Source organism: Oncorhynchus clarkii, chromosome 9 (genome assembly GCF_045791955.1).
Source record: "Oncorhynchus clarkii lewisi isolate Uvic-CL-2024 chromosome 9, UVic_Ocla_1.0, whole genome shotgun sequence".
NCBI lineage: Eukaryota > Metazoa > Chordata > Actinopteri > Salmoniformes > Salmonidae > Oncorhynchus > Oncorhynchus clarkii.
Window position 1 is genome coordinate 78,300,806 of NC_092155.1, and position 20,256 is coordinate 78,321,061.

Here is a 20,256-nt window from a genome sequence, read left to right on the forward strand (position 1 = left end):
AGAGAGAGACAACACCACGGTGAGAGAGAGACAACATGGTGAGAGAGAGAGAGAACAACACGGTGAGAGAGAGAGAGAACAACACGGTGAGAGAGAGAGAGAACAACACGGTGAGAGAGAGAGAGAACAACACGGTGAGAGAGAGAGACAACAACACGATGAGAGAGAGAGACAACAACACGGTGAGAGAGAGAGACAACAACACGGTGAGAGAGAGAGACAACAACACGGTGAGAGAGAGAGACAACACGGTGAGAGAGAGAGAACAACACGGTGAGAAAGAGAGAGAACAACACGGTGAGAAAGAGAGAGAACAACACGGTGAGAGAGAGAGAGAACAACACGGTGAGAGAGAGAGACAACAACACGGTGAGAGAGAGAGACAACACGGTGAGAGAGAGACAACAACACGGTGAGAGAGAGACAACACAGTGAGAGAGAGAGACAAAACGCAGTGAGAGAGAGACAACACGGTGAGAGAGAGACAACAACACGGTGAGAGAGAGACAACACCACGGTGAGAGAGAGAGACAACACGGTGAGAGAGAGAGACAACACCACGGTGAGAGAGAGACAACATGGTGAGAGAGAGAAAGAACAACACGGTGAGAGAGAGAGAGAACAACACGGTGAGAGAGAGAGACAACAACACGGTGAGAGAGAGAGACAACAACACGGTGAGAGAGAGAGACAACAACACGGTGAGAGAGAGAGACAACAACACGGTGAGAGAGAGAGACAACACGGTGAGAGAGAGAGACAACACGGTGAGAGAGAGAGAGAACAACACGGTGAGAAAGAGAGAGAACAACACGGTGAGAGAGCGAGCGAGACAACGCGGTGAGAGAGCGAGAGAGACAACGCGGTGAGAGAGAGAACAACACGGTGAGAGAGAGAACAACACGGTGAGAGAGAGAGAGAACAACACGGTGAGATAGAGAGAGAACAAGAGCGAGAGACAACACGGTGAGAGAGCGAGCGAGACAACGCGGTGAGAGAGCGAGAGAGACAACGCGGTGAGAGAGAGAACAACACGGTGAGAGAGAGAGAGAACAACACGGTGAGATAGAGAGAGAACAAGAGCGAGAGACAACACGGTGAGATAGAGAGAGAACAAGAGCGAGAGACAACACGGTGAGAGAGCGAGCGAGACAACACGGTGAGAGAGCGAGAGAGACAACACGGTGAGAGAGCGAGCGAGACAACGCGGTGAGAGAGCGAGAGAGACAACATGGTGAGAGAGAGAAAGAACAACACGGTGAGAGAGAGAGAACAACACGGTGAGAGAGAGAGAACAACACGGTGAGAGAGACAACACGGTGAGAGAGAGAGAGAGACAACACGGTGAGAGAGAGAGAGAGACAACACGGTGAGAGAGAGAGAGAGACAACACGGTGAGAGAGCGAGAGACAACACGGTGAGAGAGTGAGCGAGACAACACGGTGAGAGAGCGAGCGAGACAACACGGTGAGAGAGCGAGCGAGACAACACGGTGAGAGAGCGAGAGAGACAACACGGTGAGAGAGCGAGCGAGACAACGCGGTGAGAGAGCGAGAGAGACAACGCGGTGAGAGAGAGAACAACACGGTGAGAGAGAGAGAGAACAACACGGTGAGATAGAGAGAGAACAAGAGCGAGACAACACGGTGAGAGAGCGAGCGAGACAACACGGTGAGAGAGCGAGAGAGACAACACGGTGAGAGAGCGAGCGAGACAACGCGGTGAGAGAGCGAGAGAGAACAACACGGTGAGAGAGAGAGAGAACAACACGGTGAGAGAGAGAGACAACACGGTGAGAGAGAGAGACAACACGGTGAGAGAGACAACACGGTGAGAGAGAGAGAGAAAAACACGGTGAGATAGAGAGAGAACAACACGGTGAGAGAGAGAGAGAGAACAACACGGTGAGAGAGAGAACAACACGGTGAGAGAGAGAGAGAAAAACACGGTGAGATAGAGAGAGAACAACACGGTGAGAGAGAGAGAGAGAACAACACGGTGAGAGAGAGAGAGAACAACACGGTGAGAGAGAGAGACAACACGGTGAGAGAGAGAGACAACACGGTGAGAGAGACAACACGGTGAGAGAGAGAGAGACAACACGGTGAGAGAGAGAGAGACAACACGGTGAGAGAGCGAGAGACAACACGGTGAGAGAGCGAGCGAGACAACACGGTGAGAGAGCGAGCGAGACAACACGGTGAGAGAACGAGCGAGACAACACGGTGAGAGAGCGAGCGAGACAACACGGTGAGAGAGCGAGCGAGACAACACGGTGAGAGAGCGAGAGAGACAACACGGTGAGAGAGTGAGAGAGACAACACGGTGAGAGAGCGAGAGAGACAACACGGTGAGAGAGCAAGAGAGACAACACGGTGAGAGAGAGAGAGAGAGAGAGAGAGACAGACAACACGGTGAGAGAGAGAGAGACAGCACGGTGAGAGAGAGAGAGAGACAACACGGTGAGAGAGAGAGAGAGACAACACGGTGAGAGAGAGAGAGAGACAACACGGTGAGAGAGAGACAACACGGTGAGAGAGAGAGACAACACGGTGAGAGAGAGAGACAACACGGTGAGAGAGAGACAACACGGTGAGAGAGAGAGAAAACACGGTGAGAGAGAGAGAGAGACAACACGGTGAGAGAGAGAGAAAACACGGTGAGAGAGACAACACGGTGAGAGAGAGAGAGACAACACGGTGAGAGAGCGAGAGACAACACGGTGAGAGAGCGAGCGAGACAACACGGTGAGAGAGCGAGCGAGACAACACGGTGAGAGAGCGAGCGAGACAACACGGTGAGAGAGCGAGCGAGACAACACGGTGAGAGAGCGAGCGAGACAACACGGTGAGAGAGCGAGAGAGACAACACGGTGAGAGAGCGAGCGAGACAACGCGGTGAGAGAGCGAGAGAGACAACGCGGTGAGAGAGAGAACAACACGGTGAGAGAGAGAGAGAACAACACGGTGAGATAGAGAGAGAACAACACGGTGAGAGAGAGAGAGAGAGAACAACACGGTGAGAGAGAGAGAGAACAACACGGTGAGAGAGAGAGACAACACAGTGAGAGAGAGAGACAACACGGTGAGAGAGAGACAACAACACGGTGAGAGAGAGAGAAAACACGGTGAGAGAGACAACACGGTGAGAGAGACAACACGGTGAGAGAGAGAGAGACAACACGGTGAGAGAGCGAGAGACAACACGGTGAGAGAGCGAGAGAGACAACACGGTGAGAGAGCGAGCGAGACAACACGGTGAGAGAGCGAGCGAGACAACACGGTGAGAGAGCGAGCGAGACAACACGGTGAGAGAGCGAGAGAGACAACACGGTGAGAGAGCGAGCGAGACAACACGGTGAGAGAGCGAGAGAGACAACACGGTGAGAGAGCGAGAGAGACAACACGGTGAGAGAGCGAGAGAGACAACACGGTGAGAGAGCGAGAGACAACACGGTGAGAGAGCGAGAGAGACAACACGGTGAGAGAGAGAGAGAGAGAGACAACACGGTGAGAGAGAGAGAGAGAGAGAGAGAGACAGACAACACGGTGAGAGAGAGAGAGAGACAGCACGGTGAGAGAGAGAGAGAGACAACACGGTGAGAGAGAGAGACAACACGGTGAGAGAGAGACAACACGGTGAGAGAGAGACAACACGGTGAGAGAGAGACAACACGGTGAGAGAGAGAGAACACGGTGAGAGAGACAACACGGTGAGAGAGAGAGAAAACACGGTGAGAGAGACAACACGGTGAGAGAGACAACACGGTGAGAGAGACAACACGGTGAGAGAGAGACAACAACACGGTGAGAGAGAGACAACACGGTGAGAGAGCGAGAGACAACACGGTGAGAGAGCGAGCGAGACAACACGGTGAGAGAGCGAGCGAGACAACACGGTGAGAGAGCGAGCGAGACAACACGGTGAGAGAGCGAGCGAGACAACACGGTGAGAGAGCGAGAGAGACAACGCGGTGAGAGAGAGAACAACACGGTGAGAGAGAGAGAGAACAACACGGTGAGATAGAGAGAGAACAACACGGTGAGAGAGAGAGAGAGAGAACAACACAGTGAGAGAGAGAGAGAACAACACGGTGAGAGAGAGAGACAACACGGTGAGAGAGAGAGACAACACGGTGAGAGAGAGACAACAACACGGTGAGAGAGAGAGAAAACACGGTGAGAGAGACAACACGGTGAGAGAGAGAGAAAACACGGTGAGAGAGACAACACGGTGAGAGAGACAACACGGTGAGAGAGAGACAACAACACGGTGAGAGAGCGAGCGAGACAACACGGTGAGAGAGCGAGCGAGACAACACGGTGAGAGAGCGAGCGAGACAACACGGTGAGAGAGCGAGCGAGACAACACGGTGAGAGAGCGAGCGAGACAACACGGTGAGAGAGCGAGAGAGACAACACGGTGAGAGAGAGAGCGAGACAACACGGTGAGAGAGCGAGAGAGACAACACGGTGAGAGAGCGAGCGAGACAACACGGTGAGAGAGCGAGCGAGACAACACGGTGAGAGAGCGAGAGAGACAACACGTGAGAGAGCGAGCGAGACAACACGGTGAGAGAGCGAGCGAGACAACACGGTGAGAGAGCGAGCGAGACAACACGGTGAGAGAGCGAGCGAGACAACACGGTGAGAGAGCGAGAGAGACAACACGGTGAGAGAGCGAGCGAGACAACACGGTGAGAGAGCGAGAGAGACAACACGGTGAGAGAGCGAGAGAGACAACACGGTGAGAGAGCGAGAGACAACACGGTGAGAGAGCGAGAGAGACAACACGGTGAGAGAGCGAGAGAGACAACACGGTGAGAGAGAGAGAGAGAGAGAGACAACACGGTGAGAGAGAGAGAGAGAGAGAGACAGACAACACGGTGAGAGAGAGAGAGAGACAACACGGTGAGAGAGAGAGACAACACGGTGAGAGAGAGACAACAACACGATGAGAGAGAGACAACAACACGGTGAGAGAGAGACAACAACACGGTGAGAGAGAGAGAACACGGTGAGAGAGAGAGAGAAAACACGGTGAGAGAGAGAGACAACAACACGGTGAGAGAGAGAGAAAACACGGTGAGAGAGAGAGACAAAACACGGTGAGAGAGACACAACAACACGGTGAGAGAGAGAGAACACGGTGAGAGACAGAGACAACAACACGGTGAGAGAGAGAGAACACGGTGAGAGAGACAACAACACGGTGAGAGAGAGAGAGAACAACACGGTGAGAGAGAGAGAGAACAACACGGTGAGAGAGAGAGACAACAACACGGTGAGAGAGAGAGAAAACACGGTGAGAGAGAGAGAAAACACGGTGAGAGAGAGAGAGACAACGGTGAGAGAGAGAACAACACGGTGAGAGAGAGAGACAACAACACGGTGAGAGAGAGAGAAAACACGGTGAGAGAGAGAGAAAACACGGTGAGAGAGAGAGAGACAACGGTGAGAGAGAGACAACAACACGGTGAGAGAGAGACAACAACACAGTGAGAGAGAGAGAGACAACACGGTGAGAGAGAGAGAGAGACAACACGGTGAGAGAGAGAGACAACACGGTGAGAGAGAGAGAGACAACACGGTGAGAGAGAGAGAGAGACAACACGGTGAGAGAGAGAGAGAGACAACACGGTGAGAGAGAGAGACAACACGGTGAGAGAGAGAGACAACACGGTGAGAGAGAGAGAGACAACAGTGAGAGAGAGACAACAACACGGTGAGAGAGAGAACACGGTGAGAGAGAGAGAACACGGTGAGAGAGAGAGACAACAACACGGTGAGAGAGAGAGAACACGGTGAGAGAGAGACAACAACACGGTGAGAGAGAGAGAGAACAACACGGTGAGAGAGAGAGAGAACAACACGGTGAGAGAGAGAGAGAGACAACACGGTGAGAGAGCGAGAGAGACAACACGGTGAGAGAGCGAGAGAGACAGCACGGTGAGAGAGCGAGAGAGACAACACGGTGAGAGAGCGAGAGAGACAACACGGTGAGAGAGCGAGAGAGACAACACGGTGAGAGAGCGAGAGAGACAACACGGTGAGAGAGCGAGAGAGACAACACGGTGAGAGAGAGACAACATGGTGAGAGAGAGAGAGAGAGACAACACGGTGAGAGAGAGAGACAACACGGTGAGAGAGAGAGAGACAACACTGTGAGAGAGAGAGAGAGACAACACGGTGAGAGAGAGAGAGAGAACACGGTGAGAGAGACAGACAACACGGTGAGAGAGAGAGAGAGACAACACGGTGAGAGAGAGAGAGAGACAACACGGTGAGAGAGAGAGAGAGACAACACGGTGAGAGAGAGAGACAACACGGTGAGAGAGAGAGAAAACACGGTGAGAGAGAGAGAGACAACAGTGAGAGAGAGACAACAACACGGTGAGAGAGAGAACACGGTGAGAGAGAGAGAACACGGTGAGAGAGAGAGACAACAACACGGTGAGAGAGAGAGAACACGGTGAGAGAGAGACAACAACACGGTGAGAGAGAGAGAGAACAACACGGTGAGAGAGAGAGAGAACAACACGGTGAGAGAGAGAGACAACAACACGGTGAGAGAGCGAGAGAGACAACACGGTGAGAGAGCGAGAGAGACAACACGGTGAGAGAGCGAGAGAGACAGCACGGTGAGAGAGCGAGAGAGACAACACGGTGAGAGAGCGAGAGAGACAACACGGTGAGAGAGCGAGAGAGACAACACGGTGAGAGAGCGAGAGAGACAACACGGTGAGAGAGAGACAACATGGTGAGAGAGAGAGAGAGAGACAACACGGTGAGAGAGAGAGAGACAACACGGTGAGAGAGAGAGAGACAACACTGTGAGAGAGAGAGAGAGACACAACACGGTGAGAGAGAGAGAGAGAACACGGTGAGAGAGACAGACAACACGGTGAGAGAGAGAGAGAGACAACACGGTGAGAGAGAGAGAGAGACAACACGGTGAGAGAGAGAGACTACTTGTGAGACTACAGTGAACGGTTCAATACCTACAATATCAATGTGCCGTGGAGAAGCGAACATCATTGACTACTAGGACAACAAAATACACCTCCAGTCTAACTACTTTACGTTAACATTATATAACAGCTCTGCTCAACGTCAGATAGGTGGACAAACACCAGTCCCTGAGATGTTGCTGACTTTGTTGTTCCTCCACTACCCCTTACTTCAATCTATCAATACACCGCAGTGAGACCGCAGTCCCTGTTTCTCAGCAGTGTGTGTGTGTGTGTGTGTGTATCCCTCACCTCCACTGTAACACAGCGAGACAGCAGTCCCTGTTTCTCCACTGTGTGTGTGTGTGTGTGTGTGTGTGTATCCCTCACCTCCACTGTAACACAGCGAGACAGCAGTCCCTGTTTCTCCACTGTGTGTGTGTGTGTGTGTGTGTGTATCCCTCACCTCCACTGTAACACAGCGAGACAGCAGTCCCTGTTTCTCCGCTGTGTGTGTGTGTGTGTGTGTGTATCCCTCACCTCCACTGTAACACAGCGAGACAGCAGTCCCTGTTTCTCCACTGTGTGTGTGTGTGTGTGTGTGTGTGTATCCCTCACCTCCACTGTAACACAGCGAGACAGCAGTCCCTGTTTCTCCACTGTGTGTGTGTGTGTGTGTGTGTGTGTGTATCCCTCACCTCCACTGTAACACAGCGAGACAGCAGTCCCTGTTTCTCCACTGTGTGTGTGTGTGTGTGTGTGTGTGTGTGTGTGTATCCCAGCGAGACAGCAGTCCCTGTTTCTCCACTGTGTGTGTGTGTGTGTGTGTGTGTGTGTGTGTGTGTGTGTGTGTGTATCCCTCACCTCCACTGTAACACAGCGGGACAGCAGTCCCTGTTTCTCCACCATGTCCATTACAGTGCTCACTCTCTCTGGGCATTCTGGGTGGCTGGAAGCAGAGCAACACAATAGTTTCTCAATTCACTCTTCGATACAACCAGTCGGTTAATTGCTTACAGAATCAGAAATGAGGTCAAACTTAAATACAGCGGTACCTGTTTGGGGTTGTTTGAGGTACCTGTTTGGGGTTGTTTGAGGTACCTGTTTGGGGTTGTTTGAGGTACCTGTTTGGGGTTGTTTGGGGTACCTGTTTGGGGTTCCTGTTTGAGGTTGTTTGGGGTACCTGTTTGGGGTACCTGTTTGGGGTACCTGTTTGGGGTTGTTTGGGGTACCTGTTTGGAGTTGTTTGGGGTACCTGTTTGGGGTTCCTGTTTGAGGTTGTTTGGGGTACCTGTTTGGGGTACCTGTTTGGGGTTGTTTGGGGTACCTGTTTGGAGTTGTTTGGGGTACCTGTTTGGGGTACCTGTTTGGGGTACCTGTTTGGGGTACCTGTTTGGAGTTGTTTGGGGTACCTGTTTGGAGTTGTTTGGGGTACCTGTTTGGAGTTGTTTGGGGTACCTGTTTGGAGTTGTTTGGGGTACCTGTTTGGGGTACGGTGCCACGTTGAAAGTCACTGAGTAAGTCAGTAAGGCCGTTCTACTGCCAATGTTTTGTCTATGGAGATTGCATGTCTTTGTGCTCCATTTCATGCAGTGGCTGAAATAGCCAAATCCACAAATTTGAAGGGGGTGTCCACATACATTTGTATAGAGTGTACCCACCTGGAGCAGCAAGGAGACAGACGAACAGGGTTCAGAAAACAATCACCTGGGATCCCAGAGACAGCGATGGTGTGTGAACATGCTGTCAAACACCAGACCAGTCCCTGTGGCTGAAGCCTCGTTACATAGATCCTACACACGAAAACACATGAGCACACACAAAACACATGAGCACACACGACAACCATAGCCATTAGTGCTGAGCGATAAAGTGCCTTTTATGGTCGGTTTCAGATTCGGTTCGATTAAATTGGAAAATAAACCGTTTTCTATAAAGCTTTCGATTATTATTATTTATTTATTTTACATGAAATGTGTTATGAAATAATGCCGTTATGATGATTTCAGAGCTTTTTAATGTTAATTCCAAAACCCAAAACGATGCTCTGTCAGGTCTACACTGGGTAGACATCAATAGTAAATTACTAAATAATAAAACATGTCAGTTGTGTATATTACTTTGTTTTTATTTGATTCCTTAAAAGTGAACTCATCTCTGCTCAGACAGTAGCTGTCAGCCAGCTAAACTATGTATTATCTCTACCATCTCACGTCATCTCTGTTCTCCCCGTACTGTACTGTCTCTAGTCATCCTTTCTAACTAGCCTGACTAAGGATGCTGCAGAGCTGTTTGACTAAACTATGTATTATCTCTACCATCTCACGTTATCTCTGTTCTCCCAGTACTTTACTGTCTCTAGTCATCCTATCTAACTAGCCTGACTAAGGATGCTGCAGAGCTGTCTGAGTAAACTATCTCTACCATCTCACGTTATCTCTGTTCTCCCAGTACTTTACTGTCTCTAGTCATCCTATCTAACTAGCCTGACTAAGGATGCTGCAGAGCTGTCTGAGTAAACTATCTCTGTTCTCCCAGTACTTTACTGTCTCTAGTCATCCTATCTAACTAGCCTGACTAAGGATGCTGCAGAGCTGTCTGACTAAACTATGTATTATCTCTACCATCTCACGTTATCTCTGTTCTTCCTGTACTTTACTGTCTCTAGTCATCCTATCTAACTAGCCTGACTAAGGATGCTGCAGAGCTGTCTGAGTAAACTATCTCTACCATCTCACGTTATCTCTATTCTCCCCGTACTTTACTGTCTCTCATCCTATCTAACTAGCCTGACTAAGGATGTGCAGATGACTAAACTATGTATTATCTCTACCATCTCACGTTATCTCTGTTCTCCCAGTACTTTACTGTCTCTAGTCATCCTATCTAACTAGCCTGACTAAGGATGCTGCAGAGCTGTCTGAGTAAACTATCTCTACCATCTCACGTTATCTCTGTTCTCCCAGTACTTTACTGTCTCTAGTCATCCTATCTAACTAGCCTGACTAAGGATGCTGCAGAGCTGTCTGTAAACTATCATCTCACGTTCTCCCCGTACTTTACTGTCATCTATCTACTCATCTAAGGATGCTGCAGAGCTGTCAGCCAGCTAAACTATGTATTATCTCTACCATCTCACGTCACTACTTTACTGTCTCTAGTCATCCTTTCTAACTAGCCTGCTGCAGAGCTGTCTGACTAAACTATGTATTATCTCTACCATCTCACGTCATCTCTGTTCTCCCCGTACTGTACTGTCTCTAGTCATCCTATCTAACTAGCCTGACTAAGGATGCTGCAGAGCTGTCAGCCAGCTAAACTATGTATTATATCTACCATCTCACGTCATCTCTGTTCTCCCCGTACTTTACTGTCTCTAGTCATCCTATCTAACTAGCCTGACTAAGGATGCTGCAGAGCTGTCTGAGTAAACTATCTCTACCATCTCACGTTATCTCTATTCTCCCCGTACTTTACTGTCTCTAGTCATCCTATCTAACTAGCCTGACTAAGGATGCTGCAGAGCTGTCTGACTAAACTATGTATTATCTCTACCATCTCACGTTATCTCTGTTCTCCCAGTACTTTACTGTCTCTAGTCATCCTATCTAACTAGCCTGACTAAGGATGCTGCAGAGCTGTCTGAGTAAACTATCTCTACCATCTCACGTTATCTCTGTTCTCCCAGTACTTTACTGTCTCTAGTCATCCTATCTAACTAGCCTGACTAAGGATGCTGCAGAGCTGTCTGACTAAACTATCTCTAACATCTCACGTTATCTCTATTCTCCCCGTACTTTACTGTCTCTAGTCATCCTATCTAACTAGCCTGACTAAGGATGCTGCAGAGCTGTCAGCCAGCTAAACTATGTATTATCTCTACCATCTCACGTCATCTCTGTTCTCCCCGTACTTTACTGTCTCTAGTCATCCTTTCTAACTAGCCTGACTAAGGATGCTGCAGAGCTGTCTGACTAAACTATGTATTATCTCTACCATCTCACGTCATCTCTGTTCTCCCCGTACTGTACTGTCTCTAGTCATCCTATCTAACTAGCCTGACTAAGGATGCTGCAGAGCTGTCAGCCAGCTAAACTATGTATTATATCTACCATCTCACGTCATCTCTGTTCTCCCCGTACTTTACTGTCTCTAGTCATCCTTTCTAACTAGCCTGACTAAGGATGCTGCAGAGCTGTCTGACTAAACTATGTATTATCTCTACCATTTCACGTCATCTCTGTTCTCCCCGTACTGTACTGTCTCTAGTCATCCTATCTAACTAGCCTGACTAAGGATGCTGCAGAGCTGTCTGACTAAACTATGTATTATCTCTACCATCTCACGTCATCTCTGTTCTCCCCGTACTGTACTGTCTCTAGTCATCCTATCTAACTAGCCTGACTAAGGATGCTGCAGAGCTGTCTGACTAAACTATGTATTATCTCTAAAAATCTCACGTTATCTCTGTTCTCCCCGTACTTTACTGTCTCTAGTCATCCTATCTAACTAGCCTGACTAAGGATGCTGCAGAGCTGTCTGACTAAACTATGTATTATCTCTACCATCTCACGTCATCTCTGTTCTCCCCGTACTGTACTGTCTCTAGTCATCCTATCTAACTAGCCTGACTAAGGATGCTGCAGAGCTGTCTGACTAAACTATGTATTATCTCTACCATCTCACGTTATCTCTGTTCTCCCCGTACTGTACTGTCTCTAGTCATCCTATCTAACTAGCCTGACTAAGGATGCTGCAGCGCTGTCTGACTAAACTATGTATTATCTCTACCATCTCACGTTATCTCTGTTCTCCCCGTACTTTACTGTCTCTAGTCATCCTATCGAACTAGCCTGACTAAGGATGCTGCAGCGCTGTCTGACTAAACTATGTATTATCTCTACCATCTCACGTTATCTCTGTTCTTCCTGTACTGTCTCTAGTCATCCTATTTAGCTAGCCTGACTAAGGATGCTGCAGAGCTGTCTGACTAAACTATGTATTATCTCTACCATCTCACGTTATCTCTGTTCTTCCTGTACTGTCTCTAGTCATCCTATTTAGCTAGCCTGACTAAGGATGCTGCAGAGCTGTCAGACTAAACTATCTATTATCTCTACCATCTCACGTCATCTCTGTTCTTCCTGCACTGTTTCCTCTCTAGGTTCACTGTTTCCTCTCCATCTCTCTAGATTCACTGTTTCCTCTCCATCCCCACTGTTTCCTCTCCATCTCCACTGTTTCCTATTCATCTCTCTAGATCACTGTTTCCTCTCTAGATCACTGTTTCCTCTCTAGATTCACTGTTTCCTCTCCACATCTCTAAATTCACTGTTTCCTCTCTAGATTACCTGTTTCCTCTCCATCTCTCTAGATCCACTGTTTCCTCTCCATCTCTACTGTTTCCTCTCCATCTCCACTGTTTCCTCTCCATCTCTCTAGATTATCTGTTTCCTCTCCATCTCTCTAGATTTTACTGTTTCCTCTCTAGATTCACTAGACAAATGTAAAACTCTTTCTCCCACATGTCATTTCCCTTTAGGCTTCCTCTCTAGATTTACTGTTTCCTATCCATCTCTCTAGATATACTGTTTCCTCTCCATCATCTTCTCCCACATGTCATTTCCCTTTAGGCTTCCTCTCTAGATTATCTGTTTCCTTTCCATCTCTCTAGATTTACTGTTTCCTCTCCATCTCTCTAGATTCACTGTTTCCTCTCTAGATTCACTAGACAAATGTAAAACTCTTTCTCCCACATGTCATTTCCCTTTAGGCTTCCTCTCTAAAGTACCAGGTTGTTCAGTTGATTGGCTATGTCCTCTTCTCCTTTACTTCTGTCCATTCTTCCTCTCCTCCGAGTCTCCTGCAGGTTGCTTGTCTTCTTCCGGGTCTTGCCGCTCTCCTTCTGAGGCAGAGAGGAGTAACAGACAGAGGTTAGGCAATCAATGAAGACTGTTGTTGTTGTTGTCCCAGTAAAATAACTCTCCCAAGTGATTAGGAGACCACTAAGAGTGAAAAACAGACTGAAGATGTTTGAAGAAATGACCCTGTCTTGTAGAGTGAATGTCTGTGTGTGGAACAACAGCTTTCAGGGGAGTCTAAAGGTTTAAATGCATCTCTCAACGTGATCAAACTCCACCATCAACACGGTGATCATTAACAGCCACATCTGTGTCTTAAATAGCACATTAATCCCTTTATAGTGCACTACTGTTGGCCAGGACCCTATGAGCCCTGGTCAAAAGCACTGCATAGGCAATAGGGTACCGTTTGGAACAAAAGCAATGACTACGGCATCACATCTAACTGGTTTATCTGTGGCAGGGGTGACACGCCCTCCTCCTGAAGAGCTATTGGAAGTGCAGAACTTTGTTGCAACCCTGCTTTAACACACCTGATTCTAGTAGTCTGCTGCTTCTCATGTCCTTGTCGGTTGAATCACGTGTGTTTATGTTAGGTTAAAGCTTACACAGCCAGTTGGGTCACCGAGAATGAGGGTTTTAGAATACTAGAATGGTTTTGAACCTTCTTATGATGGTCCAAAAGTCAGCCATGTTGGACAGGGAGTTGGTCAACGATGGTGTTACCAGTACTGTGATAAGATAGTGTAAACTAATGTCCTTGAAGAACTTATCTGCACTGTATGTTTGTTAGCTAGCGTAGCCAGTCAAGTTTTAGAGGAATGACCCCATTATTTATTTCTAATTAACTGCCAATATGCCAACATTCCATTCAAACAAATGCTGTCAATCAACAGCCTGGAACTGAATCAAATCAGTTGATGGGACTTAGACAAGATGTAAATGCAACTGATATTGTATCATATAATAGCACTTCCAGTTTCCCAATAAAATTTTTTTTTTTTAGACATTTATGGTCTGTTTACATATATGTTAGAGGCTATTTATACAGAAAACGTGTATAAACCCCTTATAAAACTGCATTTATGATTATATGACAATATTTAATGTTGATAATGATTATGTTAAACTATGTCTGATATATCACATGCCTTTGTTTTATTTTCCTATATATGAAGAAAAAAAATCAGGATTATGCCTCTACTGCCATTCATTCCAATTAGACAGGTTTGGATTTCTACCTGACCAAAATGGCTGCCATTTCCACCCCCATTCTGGAACCTTGAGTGTTTATGACATAGCTCCTCTTGGTAATTTAATAGGATCTCTGTTGTTAGCCATCCCTGATACAGCCTACAGTCAAGAGTGAGCTGCAGTGAGTCTACTTAAAGATGGTGGCTAGCTCTATTCACTTCTTATCGTGGACATGTAGACAGACTCTTTTTATCGGGTATATCTTACTTTGGCTGCGTTGTTGTCCGGTGACTTTGACGTGCGAGGGGAACGTCTGACAGACCTGGGCTCTGGCACAGACTCCATGCTGCAGCAGATACACTACCGTCCACAGAAACACCTATACACACACCCTACAACATATATCAACAAAGGTCAATAGTTGATGATAACAGATCATTTCTGTTCCGTTTGGAAATCATGGAACCCTAATGAATAATCAATGGTGTCGTGTGGGCTTTGAAAGCATCACTTTTTCCAGTAAGATGGGGGCTGTGTGTTTTGAAACGTCATTTTTTGGACAGGTGATTTCACTTTCTCATGTTGCCACAGACAGATCCCAATTCTAGCCAGTTTACCCGTTACAAGCCGGTAGATATGGCTAACGTTACAAATCAAAAGCGGTCATTGTATCCGTATCAACTCGTCAAAAGGTGTTTTTTTTAAGAAAACAAGCCGCAACAATGTCTCATCAGTGGTTAACGTTAGCCGATGCTTAGCTATAACTTCAAGACTAACGTTGAACTAGAAAAATACTCTCCAAACCCCTAATTCAAATAATTGTAGTCATTTTTCAGAGCACAACATTACAATAAAAATAGAGTGTAGAGACAATAACACCGTACACTTGACTTACACTTGATGTTCCGCCTTACCAAACCCTCCGTCTGAGCGCGAAGTGGAGCGACAACAACGTCGCACAGAAATGACGTCGGCAAAGACCACACTCCGGAGTGTAATCATTAGTCCCAAACAGTTGCAAAAAAAAAAACAACACACTTTCAATTTGAGAAATTCAGGTATGTCCCTTCCCGTTTCGTTCAGGTTGCTTCCGTTTAAGAAATGTTTTTGTTTTTACAACATAATCGACGTAATGAATGCGCCCCCAGTGCATGACGCGTCTTTGAATGGAGTATGTACAAAGTATCTATTTGAGGTCGCTGTTGCAATACACGTGAAGCCCACGGGATATAAACACGGGGGTTGTGTGAGTTCTTCTGTGCAATGCTTTGTGGTCCGTGTGTGATGTTTTCTGGTCTGGTCCAATGCCAACCAAAATAATCCTAGTGTAACGACCCGGGGGTTATAGGCGCTGATACCGACTCTGTCGCTCGAGCCTGCTGTCACGGAACGGTCCATAGCGCGCTGGACTTCGGCCTAGAAGGTCAAGGGTTCGGGTCCTGCTTCCTGCCTGTTTCATTACAAAACCATTGACTTTTCTACAAGGAATTTGTCTCTACACTAACTCACTAATGAAGGACTAGAGGTTAAAATACCTGGTATTTTTTTCCTTCTGATCTCTGTTACATTTAGGCCGAATAGTGCTTGGATTATCTGAAGTAATGCATATTTCTCCTATAATTCATTATGACTTTTTGCATATTATTTTTTCATAAATGTCTTCCTTTTTTAATTAAAAATATATATTTCCTTTGCCCTCACTGTGAGCATATGTTGGCTCAATACCATTTGAATAAAAGTTTACAACCAACAGTTGAACTGAGGATACAAGCATGTGAATGTGTTTCAGTCGGATACAGTGAGAGGCCTGCTGAGAGGTGGGAGTCAGGATCTTCCTGGTACCACGACAACACTGCATCTTCCTGGTACCATGACGGCACGGCGTCTTCCTGGTACCATGACGACACCGCGTCTTCCTGGTACCACGACGACACCGCATCTTCCTGGTACCATGACGACACCGCATCTTCCTGGTACCACGACGACACCGCGTCTTCCTGGTACCACGACGACACGGCGTCTTCCTGGTACCATGACGACACCGCGTCTTCCTGGTACCACGACGACACCTCGTCTTCATGGTACCATGACGACACCGCGTCTTCCTGGTACCATGACGACACCGCATCTTCCTGGTACCATGACGACACCGCATCTTCCTGGTACCATGACGACACCGCATCTTCCTGGTACCATGACGACACCGCATCTTCCTGGTACCATGACGACACCGCATCTTCCTGGTACCATGACGACACCGCATCTTCCTGGTACCATGACGACACTGCATCTTCCTGGTACCATGACGACACTGCATCTTCCTGGTACCACGACACTGCATCTTCCTGGTACCACGACACTGTTTTACAGGAATCCCTAATAGTATCAAATCAAATTTATTTACATAGCCCTTCGTACATCAGCTGATATCTCAAAGTGCTGTACAGAAACCCAGCCTAAAACCCCAAACAGCAAGCAATGCAGGTGTAGAAGCACGGTGGCTAGGAAAAACTCCCTAGAAAGGCCAAAACCTAGGAAGAAACCTAGAGAGGAACCAGGCTATGTGGGGTGGCCAGTCCTCTTCTGGCTGTGCCGGGTGGAGATTATAACAGAACATGGCCAAGATGTTCAAATGTTCATAAATGACCAGCATGGTCCAATAATAATAAGGCAGAACAGTTGAAACTGGAGCAGCAGCACAGCCAGGTGGACTGGGGACAGCAAGGAGTCATCATGTCAGGTAGTCCTGAGGCATGGTCCTAGGACTCAGGTCCTCCGAGAGAGAGAAAGAAAGAGAGAATTAGAGAGAGCACACTTAAATTCACACAGGACACCGAATAGGACAGGAGAAGTACTCCAGATATAACAAACTGACCCTAGCCCCCCGACACATAAACTACTGCAGCATAAATACTGGAGGCTGAGACAGGAGGGGTCAGGAGACACTGTGGCCCCATCCGAGGACACCCCCGGACAGGGCCAAACAGGAAGGATATAACCCCACCCACTTTGCCAAAGCACAGCCCCCACACCACTAGAGAGATATCTTCAATCACCAACTTACCATCCTGAGACAAGGCTGAGTATAGCCCACAAAGATCTCCGCCACGGCACAACCCAAGGGGGGGGGGGGGGGGGGGGCGCCAACCCAGACAGGATGATCACATCAGTGACTCAACCCACTCAGGTGACGCACCCCTCCCAGGGACGGTATGAGAGAGCCCCAATAAGCCAGTGACTCAGCCCCTGTAATAGGGTTAGAGGCAGAGAATCCCAGTGGAAAGAGGGGAACCAGCACCAGGCAGAGACAGAAAGGGCGGTTCGTTGCTCCAGAGCCTTTCCGTTCACCTTCCCACTCCTGGGCCAGACTACACTCAATCATATGACCCACTGAAGAGATGAGTCTTCAGTAAAGACTTAAAGGTTGAGACAGAGTTTGCGTCTCTGACATGGGTAGGCAGACCGTTCCATAAATATGGAGCTCTGTAAGAGAAAGCCCTGCCTCCAGCTGTTTGCTTAGAAATTCTAGGGACAATTAGGAGGCCTGCGTCTTGTGACCGTAGCGTACGTGTAAGTAAGCCCATGTAATGCTTTGTAGGTTAGCAGTAAAACCTTGAAATCAGCCCTTGCCTTAACAGGAAGCCAGTGTAGAGAGGCTAGAACTGGAGTAATATGATCCATTTTTTGGTTCTAGTCAGGATTCTAGCAGCCGTATTTATTATTATTTTTTATTTTATTTTTTTTATTTTTAAACTGAAGTTTATTTAGTGCTAATAGTAGAACTTGATGATTTGTTCATAGGTTATAGTATAATGATTTTTCTTTTAATACTATGTGTCTTGGATATATTTCTTCATTTTATTTAACTAGGAAAGTCAGTTAAGAACAAATTCATATTTACAATGACGGCCTACGCCCCGAGCCAAACCTGGACGACGCCGGGCCAATTGTGCGCCGCCCCTATGGGACTCCCAATCACGGCCGGTTGTGATACAGCCTATGGGACTCCCAATCATGGCCGGATGTCATACAGCCTGGATTCGAACCAGGGACTGTAGTGGCGCCTCTTGCACTGAGATGCAGTGCCTTTAGACCGCCGCAGCTCCACTCAGGAGCCCTGTACACAACAGGAGGCTGCGGAGGGGAAAGACGGCTCAAAGTAATGACTGGAATGGAGTGAATGGAACGGTATCAACCAGCCACCTATGAGATATACTGATACACTGACTATAACACAGCTCCCTTTTCTTCTTAAGCAACAAAAGCTGTAGGACATTTATTTTCTATAGTGAGAGTACGGGGCTGGAACTATACAGGTCAATCACACAGAGAGATGTGGCTTTTCTATAGTGAGAGTACGGGGCTGGAACTATACAGGTCAATCACACAGAGAGATGTGGCTTTTCTATAGTGAGAGTACGGGGCTGAAACTATACAGGTCAATCACACAGAGAGATGTGGCTTTTCTATAGTGAGAGTACGGGGCTGAAACTATACAGGTCAATCACACAGAGAGATGTGGCTTTTCTATAGTGAGAGTACGGGGCTGGAACTATACAGGTGATTTTTAACCAACGTGTAGTGACCGACCAACTGTTTATTTAGCTTCCAGAGAAATTAGAATAAGGTGGCCAGAAGTGAGGTTTATGGGTGGGAGGGGTTGAACTTGAACTAAAATAACATAGAACTGTATGTCCATCCACTTTAAAAGTCATTACCGCAACGAGAAAACTGCTGAAAACAAAACGACTCACCTGATTTTAGTGTAACCATTCTTCTTGTGAAATCCCTTGAAAAGCTACAAAAGCTGTAGGACATTTATTTTGAAAATCTTTATACTAGACCTATAAGCCTGTTCAGGGAAAGAATAAGGCTTGCTCTTGCTAATCACTGCATGTAAAACAGGCCTACCAGCATAAGCCAAATTAACTGTCGGAAAAGTTTGAGGAGAGAAAGTGCATTGGTGTGATCACTTATGGCAGGTTATATAGCATTGTTGCACTGATGCATTGTAAATAGTTGCACTGGACAGAAAGAGAGATGAGCACAGTGAAAAGGAATATCCAAAGGAATTGACAACCATTAGAAAAAAATATAAATGACTTGCAAACCACTTAAGCAACGAGGCAATGTAGATGTAACAGTATAACTTTAGACCGTCCCCTCGCCCATACCCGGGAGGCGGTGTAACTTTAGACCGTCCCCTCGCCCATACCCGGGAGACTGTGTAACTTTAGACCGTCCCCTCGCCCATACCCGGGAGGTGGTGTAACTTTAGACCGTCCCCTCGCCCATTCCCGGGCGTGAACCAGGGACCCTCTGCACACATCAACAACAGCCACCCATGAAGCATCGTTACCCATCGCTCCACAAAAGCCACGGCCCTTGCAGAGCAAGGGGAACTACTACTTCAAGGTCTCAGAGCTAGTGACGTCACCGATTGAAACGCTATTTAGCGCGAACCACCGCTAACTAAGCTAGCCGTTTCACATCCGTTACACCAGAACCACCGCTAAGTAAGCTAGCCGTTTCACATCCGTTACACCAGAACCACCGCTAACTAAGCTAGCCGTTTCACATCCGTTACACCAGAACCACCGCTAACTAAGCTAGCCGTTTCACATCCGTTACATTGACATGCTGTAAAATATATTTTATTTAACTAGGCGTTTCAGATAACAACAAATTCTTATTTTACAATGACGGCCTACCCCCGCAAAACCTGTGCGCTGCTCTATGGGACTCCCAACCACGGCCGGTTGTGACACAGCTTGGAATCGAACCAGGGTCTGTAGTGATGCCTGTAGCACTGAGATGCAGTGTCTTAGACCCGCTGCACCACTAGGAATAAATAAAAAAGATGAGCAGGCTAACAGCGTTTGTTGTTGAATTGCTACATTTAAATACGAGTTACTATATTATTTTACATTAGGCCTACGTGTACATTGAAGTAGCCTATTATTTGCAGTCCCGATGACAAATAACTGAATAGGCAGAGTGCAGTAGCCTAGGAGGCCTTAATCAGTTGATTGGCAGGTGTATAGATCGACAAACGTTCCTCTACTGTGGATGCTCACAAAGGTTCTATAGTTAGGCTACGTAGCCTATAGTTTGTTACACTTACACCTGTTTACGTTACTTTTATGCTCTATAAATTACTGTTTATAATTTATTTGTAATTTACAATTTATAAATTGATTTGCCAACCCCATCGGGGACGTAAATCGGAAGTCAAATCCATCGATTCCGTTT

At 47.3% G+C, this 20,256-nt stretch overlaps 1 protein-coding gene across 1 annotated transcript in view; it reads right to left on the reverse strand.

Annotated features, from left to right (window-relative positions):
- Positions 1-15,017, reverse strand: part of LOC139416961 (histone deacetylase 6) — a 44,113-nt gene extending 29,096 nt beyond the window's left edge. The window contains exons 1-5 of the mRNA XM_071166175.1: positions 14,900-15,017; positions 14,272-14,396; positions 12,741-12,854; positions 8,657-8,742; positions 7,814-7,898 (exon numbers count right to left, since the gene is read on the reverse strand). Of these exons, the coding sequence (XP_071022276.1) occupies positions 7,814-7,898; positions 8,657-8,742; positions 12,741-12,854; positions 14,272-14,349 (363 nt within the window). The 5' untranslated portion in view covers positions 14,350-14,396; positions 14,900-15,017. The remainder of the gene's footprint in view (positions 1-7,813; positions 7,899-8,656; positions 8,743-12,740; positions 12,855-14,271; positions 14,397-14,899) is intronic.
- Positions 15,018-20,256: the final 5,239 nt, after the last annotated feature.